This window comes from Ornithorhynchus anatinus, chromosome 10 (assembly GCF_004115215.2).
Source record: "Ornithorhynchus anatinus isolate Pmale09 chromosome 10, mOrnAna1.pri.v4, whole genome shotgun sequence".
Lineage (NCBI taxonomy): Eukaryota > Metazoa > Chordata > Mammalia > Monotremata > Ornithorhynchidae > Ornithorhynchus > Ornithorhynchus anatinus.
In genome coordinates this window covers 9,186,019-9,211,680 of record NC_041737.1, presented here as the reverse complement: position 1 = coordinate 9,211,680, position 25,662 = coordinate 9,186,019, and the positions used below count along the sequence as shown (strand labels likewise).

At 52.6% G+C, this 25,662-nt stretch overlaps 1 protein-coding gene across 1 annotated transcript; it reads left to right on the top strand.

Annotated features, from left to right (window-relative positions):
• The first annotated feature begins 11,580 nt into the window (after positions 1 to 11,580).
• BMP3 (bone morphogenetic protein 3) lies at positions 11,581 to 25,374 on the top strand. Its single transcript, XM_029073712.1, has 3 exons — positions 11,581 to 11,824; positions 19,097 to 20,328; positions 24,930 to 25,374. Exons 1-3 carry the CDS (start codon positions 11,581 to 11,583, stop codon positions 25,119 to 25,121), a joined length of 1,668 nt encoding a protein of 555 aa, XP_028929545.1. The 3' UTR covers positions 25,122 to 25,374.
• Positions 25,375 to 25,662: the final 288 nt, after the last annotated feature.

The window sequence follows — 25,662 nt, the reverse complement described above, 5'->3', positions numbered from 1 at the left end:
CCCTTTAACTGCTTCCTGATGAATGCAATCTGCTTCAGGGTGGGCTTCTATAAAAGCCCTCTCCTGAACGCCAGTGACACATCTAACAGTTGGGCCGGGGGAACTTAGTTCTTCGGAGATGCAATTGATTTGTGGCAGATTTGGGGGCCTTGATTTTTCATAAATAGTAGGTTTTTCATCAAATCTAGCTACTCCCCCCCAAAAAAATTCAGTAGAAAGTTACCCTACTGCATTTTAAACAGAGATAAGCAAAGACTGCAAAAATGTGACCCAGTTCATGATGTTGTATTTCTAAAATGTTAATAGCAGCACCAAACAAACCTTACACACAACCGAAGGATTCTCATTGGTGACACACAGTTCATTCACTCAATCGCATTTATTGAGCGCTTACTGTGTGCGCAAAGTTGAATGCTGTTACTGAGTTCTGTTACTCGGCCAAATGATGCAAAGAGAAACAGAAAAGTAGAAAGCAGAACCAAGTTCCGTGGGAGAATGACAGAATGCAACACCAACATGGCATCCCAATTCAGCCCAAACTCAAGTCTGTTTCTATCGTAGGGGCTCAACAAGAGCATGGTCTGGAAGTCGGAGGACCTGGGTTCTATTCCCGGCTCCACCACTTGTCTGCTGTGTGACCATGGGAAAAATTTCTCTGGGCCTCAGTTACCTCCTCTGTAAAATGGGGATAAAGACTGTGAGCCCTATGTGGGACTGGGACTGTCCACCCCGATTAGCTTTTATCTACCTCAGTGCTTAGTACAGTGACTGGCAAATAGTAAGGGCTTAACAAATACCTTTTTTAAAAAAGAATGGCTTGGACACCCAGAACCTACCACAGTTACATTTGGCTTCTGGAGCAGGCCAAGCTTGACACCTCCTATGCACTTTATGGAGCTCGAGGAGGCCAAAGTCAATCCATCAGTACCAAAACAACATTTGCCCCATCTCACCTCCCCTTGACAAGGCATATGAAGAGAATGTGCAAACGCGGGATATCAAAATGGCTGCTCTATTAAGAGCTGAAATGAGGCAATCATAGAAAGTGTGGGTAGAATCAGCAGTGGAAGCAAAACCTCAAATGATATGGCATATCAGGGGCCAATTAAAGACAGGTGGGCCTATCGTATAGCAATCAGAAATGGGAAGACCATCTTGGATCAGTGGATTTGGGAAGGAGACATAAAAGTGTGCCAGGCACTGGGGGTAGCAAATGCAACAAGACTCCCTCACCAGTCTTTCCCAGAGTCAAAGACACAAACCTCAACTCCAAGCAGGGTATAGTTGCTTCAGATCAGCAGTTTCCCCAAGAACTTCCCTCAGGCCTGAGAAAGGAGGAGGATGGCATGGTTGAAACTCTGGGAGATGTCAACATGGTGCAGAGGAACCGAGTGTTCAAATCCATTTACTTAGTAAGGCAGCCAGAACAGCTTAACATCTACTTGAGAAACAGAGTTGACCCTGTGGGAAGAGCACAGGACCGAGAGTCGGAAGACCTAGATTCTAATTCTGTCTCTACCACTTGCCTGCTGGGTGACCTAGAGCAAGTCATTTCACTTGTCTGCGCCTCAGTTCCCTCATCTATAAAACGAGGATTAAGATTGTGCATCTAAGCCAGCACTTAGTACAGTGCCTGGCATATAGTAAGTGCTTAACAAACACTATTTTTAAAAAAGTCACAACTTCTGAATTTGTTTCCTCAATTGTAAAATGGAGATTCGATGTCCCCCATTACCTGGGCTGTGAGCCCCATGTGGGACAGGGTCTGTGTCCAACCTGGTTATATTGAATCTTATCCCAGAACTTAATACGAAGCTTATCTCTCAGTATCACAATTATCATTATCATCAACTGGATCTCAGATGGAGTGAGAAGCAGCATGACGTAGTGGATGGAGCATGGATCTGGGAGTCAGTCATGGGCTCTAATCCTGGCTTGGTCACCTGTCTGCTGTGACCAAGTGGGCAAGTCACTTCACTGGGCCTCAGTTAGCTCATCTGTAAAATGGGGATCCAGACCGTAAGCCCCACGTGGGACAGGGACTGGGTCCAACCCAATTATCTTGTATCCACTCCAGTGCTTAGTACAGTGTCTGGCACACACTAAGTGTGTAATAAATACCAGACTTAATTCCATATCCTCCTTTAGTAGCCCTAGGTATAGGTTGGCTGATGTTATTTATGACTATCCAGCAAGGCAGCCCCAATCTCCAGCCAAGGAGAAACCGTTGAGGCCCATTTGGATGACTTTTCCAGAAAGATAACCACATAAAAGTCATCTGGATACCTTCTTGTGCTTTGGGCGGTATCAACAGCCTTCCAAAAGGCTTAAGAAAGCAAATTGAAATGCCTCACTCTTACTAGGAAAAGACTCTCCTAATTTATCTATAATTCATCAGTCTTAATTATGGCCTCTTTCTTCTGATACTCAGCTCCAATCCCATTTATAACTAATTAAGGCACTGAAACGACCCTTGTGGCGTGGCATCTGAAGCAAGTTTCCCATCTGAAGTTTTTTCAAACCACAAAGATCATCAAAACCACAACTATCCAGTTTACCACTTAAGGAGTTGCCACTCCCCTGAATTAATTTTCAGGGTTTTTGAGGCAGATAAAATAACACAAGTGAACTGAACGATGCCAGTTTTCAAACCCCCCAGAATATCAACACAGAAAGCCAAAAGGGCAAGCCTCCACGCGGTCAAAAGAGTGCCTTAGAGAAATATACCAGGCTTCTCACCCCAGGCAGAAACAAAGGTTGTAACTCTATATGCATTAATAAACTAAAAGCATTTTTGATTAAATTGAACAACAAAGAGAACTGAATTTTCCTCCAAAAGGCTTACTCTTTCCTCACTTTTCCCCTGCCCCCCCCCAGAACCCTTTCTACTTACCGGTAAGACTCACGTTGTGCGCTCTTCTGGCCTACACCAATCCTCCTCTTTTGGGGAATCCCAGATTTCATCTTATGCCTTCCAAATCCTTTCTTCAAAATTTTAGGATGCCAGAGTAGATCTGCCACTAACTCTGCTCAGGAATAAGAGCATCACTCCTCTAGAACCCTAATATCTGAATCCCAATGGGGAGAACTTTTTTTCTGCACCCTGTCACTTCAAGCTGCCTTTCCCCTCCTACTCAAAATGGCTGAGGGGCTTCTTCCCCTCATTGAGCTAGAACCCACCTCCTTTGATTGGCTGGGTTCCAGGTGGCAGCACCAGGTAAGTGCCTGACATTTAATCCAATTAGCCATTTCTCTGAGAAGGGCTCATTAGGAATGAGTATCCTCCTCATTTGGTAAATTTCTGGGCCTATGTTTCTCTGAGTGTGGAGTTGGTTTGATTGTCACAGAGACTGGATTAGCTTCCAGGATGGTGAAGAGTGAGGAGCTCAAGTCAAATAATCCTGCCATGTTTGCAGGTGTGGTTCCTCTTGGGGGAAAATGAAAATAATCCACACCTGCTCCTTCAATGAAGGGCAGGCGCTACATCTGCTGAACAGTGCTATTAATTACGCTGTTACTCTAAAACAAGTTGGGGAGGAGATGGGGACAGGGTAGGAGTTAACATCACCACATTCCCTCTCCAGCCTGCTTTGTTTGTGGCTCACAGCCTCTTTCAATCGCCCCATCTTTAGAGTCTAGGGAGCTATTTTCACCACAGAGCCAGGACAGGGAAGGCGAAACTAGTCAATGGTATTTAAAGGGCATTTACGGTATGTGGAGCATGTTTCTAAGTGCTTAATAAGCCTGAGACACAGTGTGGTCTGGTGAAAAGAGGCCTGGGTGTCAGATGACCTGGGTTCAAGTTCCAACTCTGCCACATGTCTGCAAGACACTCAACTTCTCTGGGCCTCAGTTACCTCATCTGTAAAATGGGGATTGGCTGGTGAGCCTTATGTGAGCCAGGGACTGTGTCCATCTGGCTTGTCTTGCTTCTACCCCAGAGCTTAATAAAGTGCCTGGCCCATAATATGTGCTTTACACACACCATTTAAAAAAAAAAAAAGCGGTACCAAGGATCCCTTCTTCTTGTTTCCTTCTTTCTTCTCAATCAACTAACTGATCAATCAGTCAGTGGTACTTTTTGAGCTCCTAAGGGGTAGTAACTACTATGCTAATCGATTAATGGTATTTACTGAGCACTTGCTGAGGATAGCACACTGTAATAAGTGCTAAATAAGCTTATATTTCTTAGTCAACAAATCAGCCAGTGGTACTTTCTGAGTTCCTACTGAGTAGCAGGTACTGTGCTAATCAATCATTGGCATTTATTGAGTCCTTTCTGTAGACAGAGCATTATACTAAGCACTAATCACTTGGGAGAGTAAGCAGCGTGGCTCAGTGGAAAGAGCAGGGGCTTGGGAGTCAGAGGTCATGGGTTCGAATCCTGGCTCTGTCGCTTGTCAGCTGTGTGACCAGGGGCAAGTCACTTAACTTCTCTGTGCCTCAGTTACCTCATCTGTAAAATGGGGATTAAGACTGTGAGCCTCATGTGGGACAACCTGATTACCTTGTATACCCCAGCGCTTAGAACAGTGGTCTGCAGATAGTAAGCGCTTAACAAATACCAACATTATTATTATTATTATTATTACTTCTGCTCTATTGGCTTCAAATTTGCACTCTCAGTGAGTTTAGATTGTAAAACATAACCAGGAAGAGAGAAAACGTGAAGAAATTAAAGCCTACATTCATCAGCACTGTTCTTAGATTCCCCATGATCGATTACTTCTCAGTCCACAACCAGATTGAAGATTCATTGACAATTAGGGTTTGATTGGCATTATTATATTTTCTCCGATAAAGAGATGTAAACACAAAACACCTGTTTGGTCATAAAAGGCAAAAAGGTTGCTTTCATATCTGTACTTCATCTTTACCTATCAATAGAAAAATGACTCCTGTCATGCAGGGTACTTTAGATACAAATAGATCAGTGTCACTGAAATACTAAAGATAAGCGTTTCCAAGATAATATGACTTCGGCAGTCACATTTACAATCCAGTAATAAACCCACGATAACACCTTCCTCTGATAAGACTGCCTTTCATCAGGGGCCCTCGACCAGCTTTCCTGACTGTAAACATTCCCACCACCTCCTCAGAGACGGACCTGGCAGGGAAATGGAAAGCTGGGGGCTTGAAGAAGCTGCCCAACGCCCCAAAGAAACATAACACACGAAGTCTGTTCCGAGAAATGCAGATGTGTGCACGGGTTGTATACACCAGCTGCCTCCACATGCCCTCTTCCAATTCCCTCCTTGACTCTCTACAACCAGGTTTTCACCCTCCTTCCCTCCACCTAGGCTTTTCTCTCCAATCCTAATCCTTCTCCCTCTTCTGCCAATCAATCAGTGGTATTTATTGAGCGCTTACTGCAAGATGACACTGTACTAAGCTCTTGGAAGAGTACGCTAGATTGATATTTGCGATCCCTGCCCACAGGGAATTTACCATCTAATGTAATCTCTGCTGCTTTTGACACTGGATCCCTCCCTTCTCTTGGAAACACCCTCCAACCTTAGTTTTTTGGACACAGTTCTCAATGGTTTTCCTGCTACTTCTAGCTTTTCCTATGCTTCTCATTTTCTAACTGGGAGTGACTCTCAAACCTCTGTTCCAGATCCCCTTTTTCTCTTCTAATAATAATAATTATTGTTGTTGTATATGTTAAGTGCTTACTATGTGCCAAGTAATGGGTAATTAAGGTAATCAAGTTGTCCCCCGTGGGGCTCACAGTCTTAATCTCCATTTTACAGACGAGGTAACTGAGGCACAGAGAAATTAAGTGACTTGCCCAAGGTCACACAGCAGACAAGTGGCAATGGCAGAATTAGAACCCACATCCTCTGACTCCCAAGCCCGGGCTCTTGCCACTAAACCATGCTCTTCTCAATCTACATTCACTCCTGGGGAAGCTCAAACACTCTTGCAGCTTCAACTATCGCCTCTTTGCAAGACGACTAACAGATCTACCTCGCCAGCCCTGACCTCTGTCTCTCTCTCTCTCCAATTTCACATGTCTTCCTGCCACCAGGAAATCTCTTCATCTTCCTCAAGCTCAACATGACCAGAACGAACTCCTCATCTTCCTTCCCAAGTCCTCTCCTCCACCTAAAATTTGCCATCACGGTTGACAAAACCACCATCCTCTCTGTCTCTAAAGCATTTGACTTGGGCATTATCCTTGACTCTACCCTCCTTTTTCACTGGTAGTAACATTAATAGCATAATGATCAAGCACTTTCTAGGTACGATGCACTGGGAGAGAATACACAGGTGGGAATGACACGTGATCCCTGTCCCACATGGGGCTCACGATCTAAGAGTGTAAGTGGGGAGAAGGGACAATGATGAACATGATGAAACACGAAGACACAAAACAGGCAAATATCCAAAACAGAAGTAAAATCGGTAGGGTGTTGTGGCTCAGAAGGGCAGAATTTTAGACTCCTCTGGGCACAGAGTTCAGAGGGCACCCACAGGCACCGATATGCCCTCTGCAGTGGGATTTGGTGTTCCATATTCAATCAGTCAATCGTATTTATTGAGCCCTTCCTGTGTGCAGAGCACTGTACTAAACACTAGCCACTCCCTTCAGGATTCTGTAAACTCTAATGTTGTCCCCTTTCTGCCTCCATCTCTCCTCACAAAAATGCTAATCTTCTCATCTCATCTTTAGAAGGAAGCAGTCCGGCCTAGTGGATAAAGCACGGGTTCCAAAAGACCTGGATTCTAAGCCCAGCTCTGCTACTTGGCAGCTGTGTAAGCTTGGGCAAGTCTCCTAACTTCTCTGTGCCTCATTTTCCTCAGCTGCCAATTGGGGATTTCATACCTGTTCTCCCTCCTACTGGGCTGTAAGCCCCACGTGAGACAGGGACTGTAACTGACCTGATTAACTTGTATCTTCCCCAGCACTTAAAAGAGTGGTTGACATTTAGTAAGCACTTAACGAATACCACTTAAAAAAAAATCACTTAATACCACTTAAAAAAGAGCTTACTATGGGCAGAACACTGTTCTAAGCACTTGGGAAAGAACAACAGAATTAGTAGCCTTGTTCCCTGCTCATAACGAATTTAAAGTCTAGAAGGAGAAGCAGAGATTAATACAAATAAATAATTTATAATATATATATTTTAAAACTAAGAACATAAGTGTTGTGGGGTTGGGACTGGGGCGGATATCAAATGTCCGAAGGCCATGGATTCAAATGTAAAAAAGGAAGTTTCTTCATTTTCCTGTTCATCTTATCCGCTCTTCCCGGCCTTTACCAACACTCCCTTGTCCTGACTTGCAAGGCCACAGCCAGAACTGACGGTGTTCCAGGTGCAGACCTATTTATTTTTTTTTTTTTGGTGGAGGTGCTACAAGGCCATGTGTTGAAGCATACAGATTTCCTACTCACTGACATTGTACGTGCATTTAGCTGTGGTACATCACTTACACACATACTTAGACATCGAAGGTGGAAAGGACTGAAACATGACACATCCTCTCATTTGCCTCTTTGGAAAGAGGAGCTACGGGCAGATCCAGCACCTTTTTTTTTACACCCAATAGCTTGAGGTACTAAGACAATCCTCGGGGGAAGGTGGTAGAGGGGAGGGAAAGGAGGGACCCCCAGTCTTTGAAGAGCTTACAGTCTACTGGACTGGACTGGTCTTTTTTTTTTAGAGACTTAAATTGGTGAATTTATAGAGAGATGGGGAAAAGGGAAATCATTAATCACCAAAAATAAATTGGTAATTGTTAAGGATGGCTGTTGGCAAGTGGGACAGGGACTGTGTCTGATCTGATTCTATCTACTGTCTCAGCACTTAACAGTGTTTCCTAGTGCTGTGAAGCAGAGTGTCTCGGTGGATAGAGCACGGGCCTGGGAGTCGGAAGGGCCTGCGTTCCAATCCCGGCTCTGCCACATGTCTGCAGTGTGACCTTGGGCAAGTCACTTCACTTCTCTGTGCCTCAGTTCCTCATCTGTAAAATGGGGGTAAGAGTGTGAGCCCCATGTGGGGCAGGGAATGTGTCCAACCTGATTAACTTGGATCTGGTGCTTAGAACACAGCTTGGCACATAGTAAGGGCTCAACAAGTACCGTAATTTATCTTTAATTTCATTTTAACAGTACTTGGCATAGAGTAAGCATAATTACCAATGTACTTGTTGTTGTTGTTACCTGGGAGGTGGAGACTAATCAGGGATTGCCTCCTGGGGGAGGTGAGCTTTCAGCAGGACTTTGAAGAAAGGAAGAGCTGCGTTCTGGTGGATTTGAATGGGAAAGGAGTTCCAGGCAAGGAGAAGGGCATGAGCCAGGTGTCGGGAGGGGAAGAGTCATGAGCAAAGAACAGGGAAAGGTGATCTCCCTCCTACTCAACAATAATAATAGCAATAATTGTGGCATTTGTTAAGTGCCTACTATGTGCCAGGCTCTGTACTAAGCACTGGGGTGGATATAAGCAAATCAGGTTGGACACAGTCCCTGTCCCATTTGGGGCTCACAGTCTTAATCCCCATTTTACAGACAAGGTAACTGAGGCACAGAGAAGTGAAGTGACTTGCCCAAGGCCACACAGCACACAAGTGGCTGAGCCAGAATTAGAACCCATGGCCTTCTGAATCCCAGGCCTGGACTCCCTCCACTACGCCATACTGAGACTGGGACCCCCATGTGGGACAGGACTGAGTCCAACCTGATTATCTTCATTCATTTGTTCACTTCCATGGTATCTATTGAGCGCTTACTGTGCTTAGAGCACTGTACTAAGCGCTTGGAAAGTACAATTCAGCACTAAAAAGAAATAGTCCTTGCCCATACCGGGCTTACATTCTAAAAGGGGGAAGACAGATATTAAAACAAAGTAAACAGGCATCAGTATAAATAGAATCTTGTAACTACCCCAGCGATCGATACAGTATTTGGCACGTACTAAGCGCTGAACAAATACCACAGTTATTAGTGAGCTAGAGAGGAGAGAAAGCAGGAAAAGCAGGGAATAGTGGGGGAAGAGAGCTGATGCAGGGGGAAATAAATGTGTAGCAAATGGAGATTTCTAAGGAATGGACAAACGGATTCTGGTCCAACAGTGAATGTAAAACAGAGTTGAAGACTTAGTAATAATAATAATGTTGGTATTTGTTAAGCGCTTACTATGTGCCGAGCACTGTTCTAAGCGCTGGGGTAGACATAGGGGAATCAGGTTGTCCCACGTGGGGCTCACAGTCTTAATCCCCATTTTACAGATGAGGGAACTGAGGCACAGAGAAGTTAAGTGACTTGCCCACAGTCACACAGCCGACAAGTGGCAGAGCTGGGATTCGAACTCATGAGCCCTGACTCCAAAGCCTGTGCTCTTTCCACTTAGTGTTTCACCTATTCCAGAGCCTTGGCTTCTTCCCTGCCTGGGTCCTGCCTGAGCCTCTGCCCCTGGGCCTCCCGATTCACTTGTTCCCACCCCAGCACTTACTACAGTGTGTGGCACGTAGCAGGCGCTTAACAAATACTATAATTATTATTAGTATTATTCCCCCTCGGACCGCTTGAGAGTTGCTGGAGTCCGAGGGCCAGGACGGGGACTGAGAACCGGAGGGTCATTCACTCATTCGATTGTATTTATTGAGCGCTTACTGTGCGTGAAGCACTGTGCTGGAGACTGAGGATTGGGGTCAGAGGCTGGGAAATATAATAATAATGATGATGGTATTTGTTAAGCGCTTACTAATGATAATAATAATGATGATGATGATGGTATTTGTTGAGCGCAAATAATAATCATAATTATGATGTTATTTGTTAAGCACTTACTCTGTGCCAAGCACTGTTCTAAGCGCTGGGAAGATACAGGGTAATCGGGTTGTCCCACGTGGGGCTCACAGTCTTTGTCCCCATATTCTAGATGAGGTCACTGAGGCACAGAGAAGTGAAATGCCTTGCCCAAAGTCACGCAGCTGACGAGTGACAGGGCCGGGTTTGGAACCCACGACCTCCGACCGCCCAAGCCCGGGCTCGTTCCACTGAGCCACGCTGTGCCGAGCACTGGTCTAAGCGCTGAGGTAGATACAGGGCCATCAGGGTGTCCAGCATGGGGCTCGCCCTTCTGATCCCCATTTTCCAAATGAGGTTCCTGAGGCCCAGAGAAGTGAAGCGACTGGCCCGAGGTCACCCAGCCAGGAAGCTGGAGGGGGCGGGATTGGAACCCAGGACCTCTGACTCCCAAACCCAGGCTTTTGCCACTTAGAGCAATGAGCAGCAGCGTAGCTTAGCGAAAAGAGCCCGGGCTTGGGAGTCAGAGGTCGTGGGTTCTAATCGCGCCTCCGGCACTTGTCAGCTGCGCGACCTTGGGCAAGTCACTTGAGTTCTCTGTGCCTCAGTTCCCTCATCTGTAAAATGGGGATGGAGACTGGGAGCCCCACGTGGGACAACCTGATCACCTTGTATTCCCCCCCAGCGCTTAGAACAGTGCTTGGCACATAGTAAGCGCTTAACAAATACCAGTTGTTGTTTTTTTTCTCTGTGTCCTCAGTGACCTCATCTGTAAAAATGGGGATTAAAAACTGTGAGCCCCACGTGGGACAACCTGATGACCCCCGCAGCTAGCCCAGCGCTTAGAACAGTGCTTGGCACATAGTAAGCGTTTACTAAATACCACTATTATGATTATTATGATTAGTATTAGAGCCTGCTTCTGCTGCTGCTGCTCGGGGCGGGTAGGGAGAGGAGAGGAGGGATCTGGGGAGGGAAGAGGGAGAGTTTGGGGAGGGGCCAGCGGCTGCGCTAGCCTGTCCGGCTCTTCGTCCCTCTGGGGTCCCGCCCCCCGGGGGCCCGGCCCTGCTGGCCGGGGGAGGGGTCGGGAGGGGCGTGGTGGCCTTTTTTGGGGGGGGGGGGTCCCCCCTCCGGGCCGGGTCCGGCGCGGGAGCCACCGCCGGCCGGACCTTGCGGAGAGCGTTGCGCGCGGATGCTCCTCCCGGGGCGCGCTTTCAGAGGCAGGGGCGCAGAGCCGGGCGCCCCCCGCCCCCCGCCTTCAGGTTGACCCCCTCCCCAGGAGGAGGAGGAGGAGGAGGAGGACCCCCCCCCGAGGTCCGCCCCCCGCAACCCGCCCGGGCCCGGCCGGCCGCGCCGGGGCGCACCGCCAGTCCGCGGGGGGCCCCGGCCTCTCCACCGGCCCCCACCCCGGCCCCGACCCCGGCCCCACCCCGGAGGGGGCCGGGAGGAGGGACGGAGCCCCCGGCCCCTCCCCAGGCCGGCTGTTTGGACGCCCCGTCCCCGTGCGCCTCTCCATCCTCTCCGTGCACCCCATCCTCTCCATCCTCTCCGTGCGCCCCTCTCCATCCTCTCCGTGCGCCCCTCTCCATCCTCTCCGTGCAGCCCATCCTCTCCATCCTCTCCGTGCGCCCCCTCCATCCTCTCCATCCTCTCCGTGCGCCCCCTCCATCCTCTCCATCCTCTCCGTGCGCCCCCTCCATCCTCTCCATCCTCTCCGTGCGCCCCCTCCATCCTCTCCATCCTCTCCGTGCGCCCCTCTCCATCCTGCCCATCCTCTCCATCCTCTCCACCCTCCTGTCCCTCGGCGCGCTCCCCGGCCGCCCATGGGCTCCGTGGCCCGGCTGGGGCCGGCCCTGGGGCTGGCCCTGGGACTGGCCCTGGGACTGGCCTTGGGGCCGGGCCCGGGGGTCGCCGGGCTCCGGGGGAAGGCGGAGGGCCCCCCGGACCGGGTGTCCGACCACATGCTCCTCCTCTACCACAGCTTCCGCGCCGGAGCCCCGGGCCGGCCCCCGCCCCGCCAGGGCAACACCGTCCGCAGCTTCCGAGCCCGCCCGCCTGGGCCCGCAGGTGAGTCCCACACACGCACACACCACCCCCCACCCCACCCCCCGAAACCCCCTCCCCAGACCCCCGGGCTCCCCGCGACCCTGCCCGCTCCCGGACACCTCGGGCCTCTATCGTGATAGCAACGCTGCTCGTTAAGCGCCTTGTGCCAAGCGCTGTTAATAATAATAATAATAATGTTGGTATTTGTTAAGCGCTTACTATGTGCCGAGCACTGTTCTAAGCGCTGGGGTAGACAGAGGGGAATCAGGTGGTCCCACGTAGGGCTCACAGTCTTAATCCCCATTTTACAGAGGAGGTAACTGAGGCACCGAGAAGTGAAGTGACTGGCCCAAAGTCACACAGCTGACAAGTGGCCGAGCCGGGATTTGAACCCATGCTGTTCTAAGAGCTGGGGTGGAAAAGAGGCGATGGGCTTGGCCCCTGGGGTGGACGCCAGGCAATCGGGTTGGCCCACCTGGGTAATAATAACAAGAATAATAATAACGTTGGGATCTGTTAAGCGCTTACTATGTGCCAAGTGCTTTTCTAAGAGCTGGGGTGGAGAAGAGGCAATCGGTTTGGCCTCCCTGGGGTGGACACCAGGCAGTCGGGTTGGCCCACCTGGGTAATAATATTATTAAATAATGCTGGGATTTGTTAAGCACTTACTATGTGCCAAACACTGTTCTAAGCGCTGGGGTGGATACAAGGTCATTAGGTTGGCCCATGTAGGCCTCACAGTCTTCATCCCCCATTTTACAGATGAGGGAACTGAGGCCCAGAGAAGTGATGTGACTTGCCCAAGGTCACACAGCTGACAAGCGGCGGAGGAGGGATTAGAACCCATGACCTCTGACTCCCAAGCCCGGGGTCTCTTCACTGAACCAGGGTAATCAGGCTGGCCCACCTGGGGCTCGCCGTCTTCATCCCCGTTTTGCAGGTGAGGCCGCTGAGGCCCAGAGAGGTGAAGCGGCTTACCCGAGGTCACAGAGCGGACATGTGGCGGAGCTGGGTTTCATTCATTCAGTCGTACTTTTTGAGCGCTTACTGGGTGCGGAGCGCTGTATTAAGCGCTTGGGATTAGAAGCCAAGTCCTCTGACTCCCAAGCTCTCTCCACTGAGCCACGCTGCATGCCGCCCCCACCCCCCCTTCCCTCCCCAGCAGCCCCCTACTCCGGTCTGCGAAAAGCTAGGGCAGCGGGGAGGAATTCTGAGCCGGGAAAGTGCAAATAGTAATAAACATAATTATTACCATGTTATTTGTTCAGCGCTTACTATGTGCCAAACACTGTTCGAAGCGCGGGGGTCGATACAAGGCAATCAGGTGGTCCCACGTGGGGCTCCCAGTCTTCATCCCCCATTTTCCAGATGAGGTCACCGAGGCCCAGAGAAGTGAAGTGACTAGGCCAAGTTCACCCAGCTGATAAGTGGCGGGGTGGGGATTAGAACCCATATCCTTCCGACTCCCAGGCCCGTGCTCTACCTACTAGACCATGCCGCAAGCGCTTACTGGGTGCAGAACACTGTGCTAAGCGCTTGGGAAAGTACACTACAGCAATAAAGAGGGACGATCCCTGCCCACAGTGAGCTCACAGTCTGGGGCGGGGGGACGCCCCTTGTCAGGGCAGAGGGGCTACCAGGGGAGTAGTTGGCAGCCACTGAGCAAGGGGCAAATAACGATAGGGACCCCCCTCATTAGCGAGAAGCAGTGTGGCTCAGAGGAAAGAGCACCGGCTTTGGAGTCAGAGGTCATGAGTTCGAATCCCAGCTCTGCCACTTGTCAGCTGTGTGACTGTGGGCAAGTCACTTCACTTCTCTGGGCCTCATTTCCCTCATCTGTAAAATGGGGATGAAGCCTGTGACCCCCACGTGGGACAACCCGATTCCCCTGTGTCTACCCCAGCGCTTAGAACAGTGCTCTGCACATAGTAAGCGCTTAACAAATACCAACGTTTGCCCCAAGCCTGCAGTGGCCCAGGGGAGCAGTAGCCTGGGTTCCCAGCTCACTAGCCAGGCCACTGCTTTCCACCCGGCGCCCTTCGCTCTTCGCCTTCTCACTTCCTCGTCCTCTCCTCTCCCTCCTCTGACACGGAGAAGCAGTGTGGCCTAGTGGTCAGAGCACTGGCCCGGGAGTCCGAAGGTCAGGGCTTCTCACCCCGGCTTTGCCACTGGTCTGCTGGGTGACCTGGGCAAGTCACTTCACTTCTCCGGGCCTCGGTGACCTCATCTGCACTTCACTTTCACAAAAGCACTTCGCTTTTCTGCGTCCCGGTTCCCTCATCCGTAAAATGGGGATGAAGACTGTGAGCCCCATGTGGGACAGAGTCTGTGTCCAATCTGATTACCAGCGCTTAATAATAATGTTGGTATTTATTAAGCGCTTACTATGTGCAGAGCACTGTTCTAAGCGCTGGGGTAGACGCAGGGGAATCAGGTTGTCCCGCGTGGGGGGGGGGCTCAGTCTTCATCCCCATTTTACAAATGAGGTAACTGAGGCACAGAGAAGTGAAGTGACTTGCCCACAATCACAGCGCTGACAAATGGCAGTGTCTGGCACATAGTAAGCCCCTAACAAATACCACAGTTCTTATTACCTTGCCCTATCTTTCCTACCTGAAATTCTCTTCCTCTTCGTAGCCACCAGGCTACAGCACTCTCCCCAGCTTCGAAGACCTCCTGGAAGGTCCACCTCCTCCAGGGAGTCTTCCGTGGTTACTTCCCAACACCCCAAAATTTTTATCGGTCCCCACAGCCCCCATAGTAACTAGGTCAACCATGGTTTGGCAGAATATCAATCCTTAAAAGTTACCGGGAGCCTGTCCGTTAATAATAATGTTGGTATTCGTTAAGCGCTTCCTACGTGCAGAGCACTGTTCTAAGCGCTTGGGGAGATACAGGGTCATCAGGTTGTCCCACGTGAGGTTAATCCCCATTTTACAGATGAGGGAACTGAGGCACAGAGAAGTGAAGTGACTTTCCCACAGTCACACAGCTGACGAGTGGCAGAGCCGGGAGTCGAACCCATGACCTCCGACTCCGAAGCCCGTGCTCTTTCCACTGAGGCACGCTGCTTCCCCAATTCTATTGTATTCTCCCAAGCGCTTACTAAAGTGTTCTGCACATAGTATTATCATGATGAAATGTCGTCAAGTGGTTTCTGAGCCTTAGCGACTCCATGGATAACACTTTCTCCAGAACGTCCTGTCCTCTGCCATAATCCGCAACCTTTCCAATGGCTCTTCCGTTATCGTCGTCATGGTCTCTACCCCTCTAGCTGCCGATCTGCCTCTTCCGCATTTTCCCTGGACTTTTCCTAGCATCAGTGTCTTCTCCAGAGAATAAGCCCTCCTGATTATGTGTCCTACACACAGTAACCGCTCAATAAATACCATTGATTGATGGATGGATTTACCCATTTATTTTATTCTACCACACACCTGCTACTTCCCCGAGGGCAGAGACTGTATCTTTTACTTCTGAGATACTTTCCCAGGCACAGCAACAAGTTCAATCTTCCCCCAGAATGTGGCCAAAAGCCCTGTCGTCGGCTGATCTGGCAGCTGCACTTTCACTTCTACCAGAAATCAAGTTGTCGTGCCGTTCCCCTCCGGTTGTCCCCGACTGACAACCAGGTCAAACCACCTCCTCGGCAGCATCCCCGCCCCTTTTTATGGTATCCGTTAAGCGTTTACTACGTGCCAGGCACCGTGCTGAGCGCTGGGGTAGATACGAGCTGATCAAGTTGGACACGGCCCCTGTCCCGCACAGGGTTCACGATCTTAATCCCCGTTTTGTAGATGAGGGAACTGAGGCACGGAGAAGCAAAGTGACTTGTCCAAGGTCATACGGCAGACCTGTGGTGGAACTGGGATTAGAACTCAGGTCCTTCTGACTCCCAGGCTTGTGCGCTATCCACTAGGCCACGCTGCTTCTCACTCAGCTGGGCCCAGGAGTCCGGGTGTGGGACCTACCTGTGGGTTTACCCGCTGGCAGACGATCAGTCCGTCAGGGTCCTGAGGATTCCCGGGTGGGTCGGGAAACCCGGACCTGCCAGTTTCTAGACCGTAAGCTCGATGTGGACTTGTCTGCTTATTGTTGTACAGTACTCTCCCAAACGCTTAGTACAGTGCTCTGCGCACAGTAAGCGCTCAATTAAATATGAATGAATCAATTCAAGTAACAAAACCTCAGGTCCCAAACCAGGTCTCTGAAGCAGCGTGGCTCAGTGGAAAGAACTCGGGCTTGGGAGTCGGAGGTCATGGGTTCGAATCCTGGCTCCGCCACTTGCCAGCTGGGTGACTGTGGGCGAGTCCCTTCCCTTCTCTGTGCCTCAGTTCCCTCATCTGTAAAATGGGGATGAAGACTGTGAGCCCCACGAGGGACCACCTGATCACCCTGTATCTCTGCCAGCGCTTAGAACAGTGCCCTGCAAATAGTAAGCGCTTAACAAATACCAACATTATTATTATTCAGGACCAAGATCCTCCCTCCCCAACTCCCCTGGGAGCGAGGGAGGGAGGAAGGGAGACCGGGAGGAGGAGGATTGCACTGCAGGGCAGGTGCAGTGGTGCAGTACTCCAGGGATAGCTTGGGGCTTCCCGGGAGAAACCTGCCTCCCAGCCACTGCAAAACTTCCCTTCTTCCGCAAAGCCCACCCCAGGGCACGCTTGGTAACAACGATAATAATAATAATGATAATAGTATTCATTAAGTGCTTACTCTGGGGGTCCCGGATAGGGTTCACAGTCTTAATCCCTCTTTTATAGATGAAGGAACTGAGGCTAGAGAATTTAAGTGATTTGCCCAAGGTCACACAGCAGACAAGTGGCAGAGCTGGGATTCGAACCCAGTCCTTCTGACTCCCAGGCCCCTGCCCTATCCACTAGGCCACGGGCCACCCACCCTTGGTCACCCTCTCTGATCAAACTTGGGGATTTCAACTGGCCAGACTCTTGGCTTCAGGAACCGACCTCCCCCCCCCCCGCCAGTCCAAGTCACTCCCCAGCTTGCTGAGCCGTAGCGGTTCCCTATTGGACTCCTTTTTTCTGGGGAAGATATAATCAGTCAATCAATCGTATTTACTGAGCGCTTGCTATGAGCGCAGCACTATACTAAGCGCTTGGGAGAGGACAAGCAGACATCTTTCCAGCTCACAGTGAGCTTACAGTCTAGAGGGGGAGACAGACACTAATATAAAGAAATAATTTATATGTCAATTAAGGATATGTACATAAGTGACAGGGGGGATAACAAATCATAAAACCTAATTGCCTGATCCCAGCGGAGGCTGGGCCCGATAAGAGTTTTGGCTGCAACTTTCTTCTTCAGCTACCATCGCTCCAGGCCTCTAAGGCAGTAATGATGGACAAGGGGCCGTTTCGGCCAATTCTGTTGTATTATACCCTCCCAAGCGCTTAGTACAGGGCTCTGCACACGGTAAGCATTGATCGACTGATTGATTGAGCTGAAGGGTGGTGCCAGGCCAAACCTTTTCCTTTCCCGGCAGCTTCTCACTCTCTCCTCTCACCTACCGGCATCTTTCCGGCCCTTGGGAGCCTGAAGGCCGGGGGCTTGGACTGTCATTTTTGAGGAGGATGAGCCAGGCCATTCGGATGGGGTGGAGAGAGGGGCTTCACACCCCAGCACCTGTCAGAGGAAGACAAAACCTCACCCACGGTGCTGAGTTCCGAATCCCCCTTGTTTTAAACCTGGGTTGAGTCTGCAGAACTGAAAGAGAACAGCACCATCCACTGGTCATCCCATTTTGGAGATTTAATTCCTTCATCCATCCATTCGATCGTATTTTTTGAGCCCTTTATCGTGTGCAAAGCACTGTTCTGAGTGCTTGGGAAAGTAAAATACCACGATAAACAGTGACATTCCCCACCCACAACGAGCTGAAGAATATCCCTTGGCTTCATCTGGCTGCCCTTTCGGAGGCCGAGGCGATGCCAATTTTGTGTTGCCGAATCGTACTTTCCAAGCGCTTAGTACAGTGTTCATTAAATAGCATGGAATGAACGAATGCCAATCAATCAGTGGTATTCGAGTGCTTACTTGGTGCAGAGCACTGTACTAAGTGCTGGGGAGAGTACAGTAGAGTTAGAACACATGGTTCCGTCTCTCCGGGAGCTTACAATCTAGCTGGGAGACGGCCGTTAAAATAAATTCCGGGGGATCCTGTCCAAGGGCACAGAGATGACCAGAAAGGCGACTTAGTGGGAGACAGATTGACCCCAACACTTCGGGCACATCCAAAGCCTGTCCTTGCCTATGTTGATAGGTACTGTTTGCAGCTCCTGGCCCGTTTATGGTTTATTATTATTATGGTATTCGTTAAAGTGCTTACTATATGCCAGGCACTGTACTAAGCGCTGGGGCGGATATAAACCAATAGGGTTGGACACAGTCCCTGTCCCACGCGGCGCTCACAGTCTCAGTCCCCATTTTACAGATGAGGTCACTGCGGCCCAGAGAAGTGAGGCCACTTGCCAAGGTCACCCAGCAGACAAGTGGCGGAGCCGGGATTAATGATAACGGTGGCATTTGTTAAGCGCCCACTGTGTGCAAAGCACCGTTCTAAGCGCTGGGAGGATACGAGGTGCTCGGGTGGTCCCACGTGGGGCTCACAGTCTTAATGCCCATTTTACAGTTGAGGCAACTGAGGCCCGGAGAAGTGAAGTAATGATGGCATTTGTTAAGCGCTTACTATGTGCAACGCACTGTTCGGGCTCACGGTCTCCGTCCCCATTTTACAGACGAGGTCACTGAGGCCCAGAGAAGTGAAGTGACTTGCCCACAGTCACCCAGCTGACACGCCGCGGAGCCGGGATTAGAACCCATGACCTCCGTCTCCCCAGCCTGTGCTCTTTCCACTGAGCCACGTTGCCCCAAGTCCCCCATCTCAGGCGGGATTATTATGATGGCATCTGTTAAGCGCTTACTACGTGCAAAGCACCGTTCTAAGCGCTAGGGAGGATACAAGGTGATCGGGTGGTCCCTCGTGGGTCCTACTCCCCATTTTACAGATGGGGGAACTGAGGCCCAGAGAAGTGAAGTGACTTGCCCAGAGTCACCCAGCTGCCAAGCGGCCGAGCCGGGACTGGAACCCACGACCCCGGGCTCTTTAGAATCCAGGCCCTCCTGCCTCCCAGGCCCCCGCTGCTCTCCCCGAGCCTGCCAACCCGAGGAGCGGCCGGGAGGAGGGGCGACGTTTCCGAGCAGACAAGGGGCGCAGGGGGCGGGATCAGAACCCAGGTCCTCCTGCCTCCTAAGAGGGTCTTTGCCTTGCAGGGAAGCCGGGCGGGCCGGAGCTGCACGTTTTTAACCTGAGCTCCCTCACCAAGTCGGAAAGCATCTTGTCGGCCAGCCTGCATTACTACCTGGGGGAGCAGGAGGGGAGGCAGGGGCGCTGCGGGGTAGCCTCGACCTGCGCCCGGCCCGCCCGCCTCCGCCTCGGCCTGTGGGCCTGGGGAGCGGCCCGGCCCGGCCGCCAGAGGCCGCTGGCGAGCGGCGGCCGCCCCCTCGGCGCCCCGACTGCGGCTGCGCGGGGCCGGCCCGGCCGCCAGAGGCCGCTGGCGAGCCGCGTCTTCTCCCTGGGCGCCCCGACTGCGGCTGCGCGGGGCCGGCCGGCCTGGCGGGCCCAGGACATCACGCGGGCGCTGCGCGCCGCCACGGCCGGCGGCCGGCGCCTCGTGGCCGTCACCATCGCCGCCAGAGGGCGCAGCGGCGCCGCCCGCCGCCCGCCCGCGCAGCCGCCCTACATCCTCGTGTTCGCCAACGACACCGCCCTCTCGGCGCCGCTAGGGGGCGCCGCGCCGTGGCCGGCCCGCGGGAGGCGGCGCCCCTCGCACCTGCCCCGCCCCGGGCCCGAGCGCCACGACCCGCCACACGTCACGCTCCCCGGGCCCGAGCGCCACGACCCGCCGCACGCGCCCCTCCCCGGGCGCGAGCCCCACGTTGCATCCCCCTCCGGGCCCGAGCGCCACGTTGCATCCCTCTCCGGGCCCGAACGCCACGTTGCGCTCCTCCCCGGGCCCGAGCGCCACGTTGCATCCCTCTCCGGGCCCGAGCGCCACGACCCGCCGCACCGGCACCTCCCCGGGCCCGAGCGCCACGCACCCTTCCAGGCGCCCCTCCCGGGGCCTCGACGTCGCAGACGCTCCGCCGGCCCCGGCCGACCCCTGCAGGACAACGAGCTCCCGGGGACCGAGGTCCGGGGCGGCGGAGGCTGGGCCGGAGGCTGGGCCGGGGGGCAGAAGCAGCCCTACCTGACCCTGGAGGCCCAGCCCGGGAAGAGCAGGAAGAAGCAGAGGAAGAAGCAGGAGGAGAAGAGCCAGATCCTGCAGTTCGACGAACGGACCCTAACGCAGGCGCGGAGGAAGCAGTGGGGCGAGCCGCGGAACTGCGCCCGGCGCTATCTCAAGGTGGATTTTGCGGACATCGGCTGGAGCGAGTGGATTATCTCCCCCAAGTCCTTCGACGCCTTCTACTGCGCCGGGGCCTGTCAGTTCCCCATGCCGAAGGTACGACCTGCGGCTGAACGAGTCTCGGCTGCCGGAGTGGTCTCCCCGAGCGTTCAGCGCGGCGCGCTGCGCTCAGATGCCATCGCCGCCCGTTGCTCCTCTCCGGGATGGGGGCTGCGGGAGCTCCCGGGGACGGAGGCCGGTTTCTGGCGGTGTTTGGCTCGCAGCCTGACCTCCGATGAGGTCAGGGTTGGGGCCTACTCAAGGGCGTGGAAGTGTGGGAGGAAAGAGGGGGCAAGGAGAGGCCCAGGATCAGGGCCCACCGCCCTGACCTAGGTCCGGTTTCACTGGGTAGGCTGGCCGGGGCTTACTGAGATTTAAAACCCAATGGGACCCTGGACCTTTGCCCCTACTCCCTTCCCAACCCTAAGGAATACAGAACTGTCGCTCTCAAAACGGGATGATAGTCCTGCGTTGGAAACGAGCCGGCTGGCCCCCATCCCCGAAAATGCAGACGAAATAGTAAGCCCGTTTGGAAGTGAGCTTGCATGCACATACACAAACACAAGCTCACGCACACGTGCGCACACAGAATCGGATTGGCGCGTGATGATGTTGATGGCATTTGTTAAGCACTTACTATGTGCCAGGCACTGTACTAAGCGCTGGGGTAGATTCACTTCACTTCTCTGTGCCTCAGTTACTTCATCTGTAAAATGAGGATTAACTGTGAGCCTCACGTGGGACAACGTGATTCCCCTGTATCTCCCCCAGCGCTTAGAACAGTGCTTGGCACATGGTAAGCGCTTAACAAATACCGACATTATTATTATTCAAGCAAATCGAGTTGGACACAGTCCCTGTCCCATATGGGGGTCAGAGCCCTAGAACATGAAGCCAGCTCCCTCCAGAAACGGCATCCACCGTCATCCTCAGCTTCTGTGCCAAAGCGACCCTGACTCCAGGGATTTCGTTGTGCACCCTCCTGTCCCTCTCTGTTTCTCCTCGTGCCCTGCCCCTAGTGCTCTGCCTTACATCCCCAAATCCCCCCACCTCCGAGCCCTCAAACCCGCTCCCCTGAGGAGCTCTGAAGCAGAGGAATCAGCACTTAGGACAATGCCTGACCCAGAAGAAGCGCTTAATAAAGGCCATCATTCGTATTGCTATAGTCAGTGGTGTGGGGCAGAGCAAAAATTCAGTCTTTATATCTGAAACGGCATGGCTTAGTGGAAGGAGCACGGGCTTGGGAGTCAGGGGGCATGGGTTCTAATCCCGGCTCCACCACTTGTCAGCTGTGTGGCTTTGGGCAAGTCACTTCACCTCTCTGAGCTTCAGTTACCTCATCTGTAAAATGGGGATGAAGACTGTGAGCCCCAAGTGGGCCAACCCACCTTGTATCTACCCCAAAGCTTAGAACAGCGCTTGGCCCACAGTAAGCCCTTAACAAATACCATCATCATCGTTGTTGTTGTGAAAAGCGATAGCAATCGGTGGCTAGTTTAGTGATAACGAGAGGAGAGAGGGCCAGCGCCAAGCTAAGGGATCAGGTCCCCACGCTGCCTTGCCCACCTCCTCCCGCTCTATTTTCCCTTGCCCTGCCTTCAAAACCAGCACCAGCTCTGGTCCTCACACTGATATTCATTTAGTCATATTTACTGAGCGCTTACTGTGTGCAGAGCCCTGTACTAAGCACTTGGAAAATGCAATTCGGCAACAAATAGGGACAATCCCTCCCCAACAATGGGCTCACAGTCTAGAAGACATCAGTTAAAGAATGTTGTGCAGCCTGGCTGAACCCTGCAGGGCCAGAAGCCACAAACCCCATTCCCAGCATAGGCCAGGAGAGGAAGCTCAGAGTTCTCACACACACAAACACATCTCCCACTATCCCCCCCAGTTTAGTCAGCACCCCACTGGCTGGCCAACTGGACTGGGACAGCACATGCATTACATGGACAGTCACCAGCCTCCCCATCCCTCAATCCATCCCCCGGGACCCCAGGAAATCAACTGGCTGATCAGCCTGCCCCCCACGGTCACCTCTCCCCCCGGGTTCTGGACCTGTCTGCCCCCCTGCCCTGAAGGAGACAGAGACACAGGAGGCTGGGAGGCTGTCGGCGGGGTCAGGACGCCTAAGGCCTGATCCGTGGCATCTCTTGGGGCAGAGGTCATCAATCAAAGATGTTTATTGAGCGCTTACTATGTGCAGGGCACTGTACTAAGCACCTGGGAGAGTACGCAGACACGTTCCGTACCCATAACGACCTTACAGTCTAAAGGGGGAGACTAACATTAATAGGAGAAAATGAGTAATTTATATGATTTAGAAGCAGGGGGGTTTCTGGTCTATTTCAACAGCCTTTCTCCCGGCTCTTTTCCCTGCTGGAGGCCTCTACCCTTGTCTGACCCCTGACCCCGGTCTTGGGCAGCCTAGCTCCCGAACCTCAACCCCTCCTGTGTCCCTGGCTGGCGGGGGGGGGGGGGGGGGGCAGGAGGGAGAGGCTTCAGCAGTGGCCCCCGGGTGGGACTGGTCCAGGATGCTGGTGATGTCAGACCCGGCGAACTGGGGAAGAGCAGAACAAGGGCCTAGAGTGGTCGTCGGTGTGGGTCCACTGGGGACCCTGAGCGAAGCCCTGGCCAAAGGAAGCTAAGCCCCAGTGCCCCCTAAGGCTACTCCGCTGAAGTCTCAGCGCCATTACCCAAGCTGGACCCCAGATGACCCTTCTGTGGGCCGGAAATCCTCCTGGTGGCGTCAGCTCCAGACCAGAGGAAACCACAGGGAGGGAAAGCTGCAAACCGCTCGTGATTCAGAGCCTGGGTGGGCAATGGCTCAGAAGGCCCTGGAGATGTATCCAGGATGGGTGGGAACACAGGGACCGTGAGGGTTTTTTGACTCTACACCAGTGAGCCCGAGTCCAAGCGAGGAAATGCCACATCTCCAAATGATAATATAATGGTGGTATTTGTTAAGTGCTTACTAGGTGCCAGGCACTGTACTGAGCGCTGGGATCGATACAGGCCGGTGGGGTTGGACCCAGTCCCTGTCCTACACGGGGCTCACACTCTTAATCCCTATTTGACAGGCGAGGTAATTGAGGCCCAGAGAAGTGAAGCGACTCCCCAAGGTGTCCAGCAGACAAGAGGCGGAGCCAGGTTTACAACCCAGGTCCTTCCGACTCCCAGGCCCGGGCTCTATCCGCTAGGCAACGCTGCTTTTCTCCTCTCTGGGGACCCCACACCTCAGTGCTGAGGGGCCAAGGCCTTGCTGAAGTGGGTGGGCCATGCCAGATGGCGGCTTCTTACCAACACCATTCAATGGGGCCACCTTTCCCAGTGTTAATGGAGGACCAAAGGTTAAACCTGAAGTCGTTCCCGGGCCCGGGGGCTGTAACGATCCTGGGCCTGGAGGTGGGCGGAATGGCTGGCCAGCCTGGGAGATGTCCTTCATCTCTTCTGGGGGAGATGGAGGCCACAGGGGCCTCCACTTCAGCCCCTGGGCTAGCGGTGAGCCTGTGGCTGAGTGTAGCCGAGCTCTGCTGCAGAGAAGCAGGAGGCCAGGTTTTTCAGACGCCTGGATTTTGTAAAACACGTAACCAAAGAGTGGCTGGAGAGCCTCAGAATAGCTTAAGAAGAGACCCAGCTAGAGGTCTCCCTCCGACAGCATGTCATTCCCCAGGACCCAGAAGCTGCCCTGCCTCCATCCGCTATGGACACAGGGGCAGGGAGACAGGAATACTCCTCTCAGAACAGAAACTGCCCTACCTCTGTCCACCATGGCAGTCAGAGGTCATGGGTCCTAATCCCACCTCCGCCACTTGTAAACTGTGTGACTTTGGGCAAGTCACTTAACTTCTCTGTGCCTCAGTTCCCTCATCTGTAAAATGGGGATGAAGACTGTGAGCCCCACGTGGAACGAGCTGATTACCTTGTATCTACATCAGCACTTAGAACAGTGCTTGGCATAGTAAGCGCTTACCAAATGGCAACATCATCATCATCATCGTCCCACAGGGGCAGGGAGACAGGGGGACGGAGACACCGCTTTCAGAACAGCAACTGCCCCAGACATCTCTCAATTCCTCGTTTTCAAAGGAACAACATGACTGAGTGGGGAAAAGCCTGGGCCTGAGAGCCAGGAGACCGGGATTCTAATCCCAGCTCTGCCATTTGCTTAATGACCTGGTGCGATCACTTAAAAATCATCTGTGCCTCAGTTTCCTCTTCCATAAAAAAGAGGATAAAATAACTGTTTTCCTTCCCTCCTATATGAGCCCCACCTGGGTAGGGACTGTATCTATTCTGCTTATTCTGTATTTACCTCGGTGGTTAGTATGGCATTTGATGCATTGTAAGTATTTAACAAATACCAGAAAAACTAGAAATCGCTCTTGGCCATGGCTGGAGTACTCATTTTCCTTCTCGCTTGACTTCTTTTTTAACCCTGAACCTGAGGGTTCAGGCCTAGGAATGGATTATCCGTCTGCCCCAGAGACAGTTCCCAACATCCCTGCTGGAATGTTCCGAGGGCTTGGCCTCCTTCCGCTTTGAATCGGTAAAACGACCTGGCCTTCTCTTGAGTCCCACAAAAGCAAGATCCCACCTAACTAACGGTTTCTGTCTCCTCTCCTCATCCTCCTCCTTCCCCTCCTCCTCTCCACTAGGCCCTAAAACCTTCCAACCACGCCACCATCCAGAGCATCGTGAGGGCCGTTGGCGTGGTCCCCGGCATTCCCGAGCCCTGCTGCGTGCCGGAGAGGATGTCTCCCCTCAGCATCCTCTTCTTCGACGAAAACAGGAACGTGGTGCTCAAGCTCTACCCTAACATGACAGTGGAGTCCTGTGCTTGCAGATAGCCATGGATCTGGCCGGGCTCTCTGAGGATACTATCACCCTGCCCGCGTTTATCAACCCAGAAGACTGGCGGCATCCAGCCGAGGAATCTGCTTTGCGCTTGTCCCAGGAAGGGCCTGAGACAAGATGGATTATTCCTTTCGGGGGCGGCGGCCTCGCCCGCCCCAGAGATTCCTTAGAACCGTTGGGGGGACACGGTGATCTATTTTTGTACAGGGCTTTGAAGTCCACTCATAAACCAGCCGTCACTGTTGATTTGTCTCTCTGCCTCTAGTGATTGATGGGGAGGGGGGTTTCCACTCTGTGCATCCACTCATAGTGTGTTCTTTAGGTTACTGAAACCGTCAAGGGATCGAATCAGGACTTCCCCTAAAAGCCTTAAGAAAGCCTTTAAGAGCCTTCCTCCGCCTTCTTTTTGAATAGGTGGATGGGCTGGGTGGGAGAGATTCGGCAGCAAGTGTGGAAGGGAGGGTTTATTTGTGAGTGGGGCTGGCTCTTGGACATCTTAGGGAGACTTTGACCTGGTCCCCTAAGTCTTTCTGT

Bases quoted from the DNA above. Each gene is read 5' to 3' on its own strand.
- BMP3 (XM_029073712.1), top strand. From the start codon at position 11,581: ATGGGCTCCGTGGCCCGGCTGGGGCCGGCCCTGGGGCTGGCCCTGGGA. The intron at 11,825-19,096 runs GTGAGTCCCACA...TTTGCCTTGCAG, and splicing joins CCGCCCGCCTGGGCCCGCAG to GGAAGCCGGGCGGGCCGGAG. The intron at 20,329-24,929 runs GTACGACCTGCG...CCTCTCCACTAG, and splicing joins GTCAGTTCCCCATGCCGAAG to GCCCTAAAACCTTCCAACCA.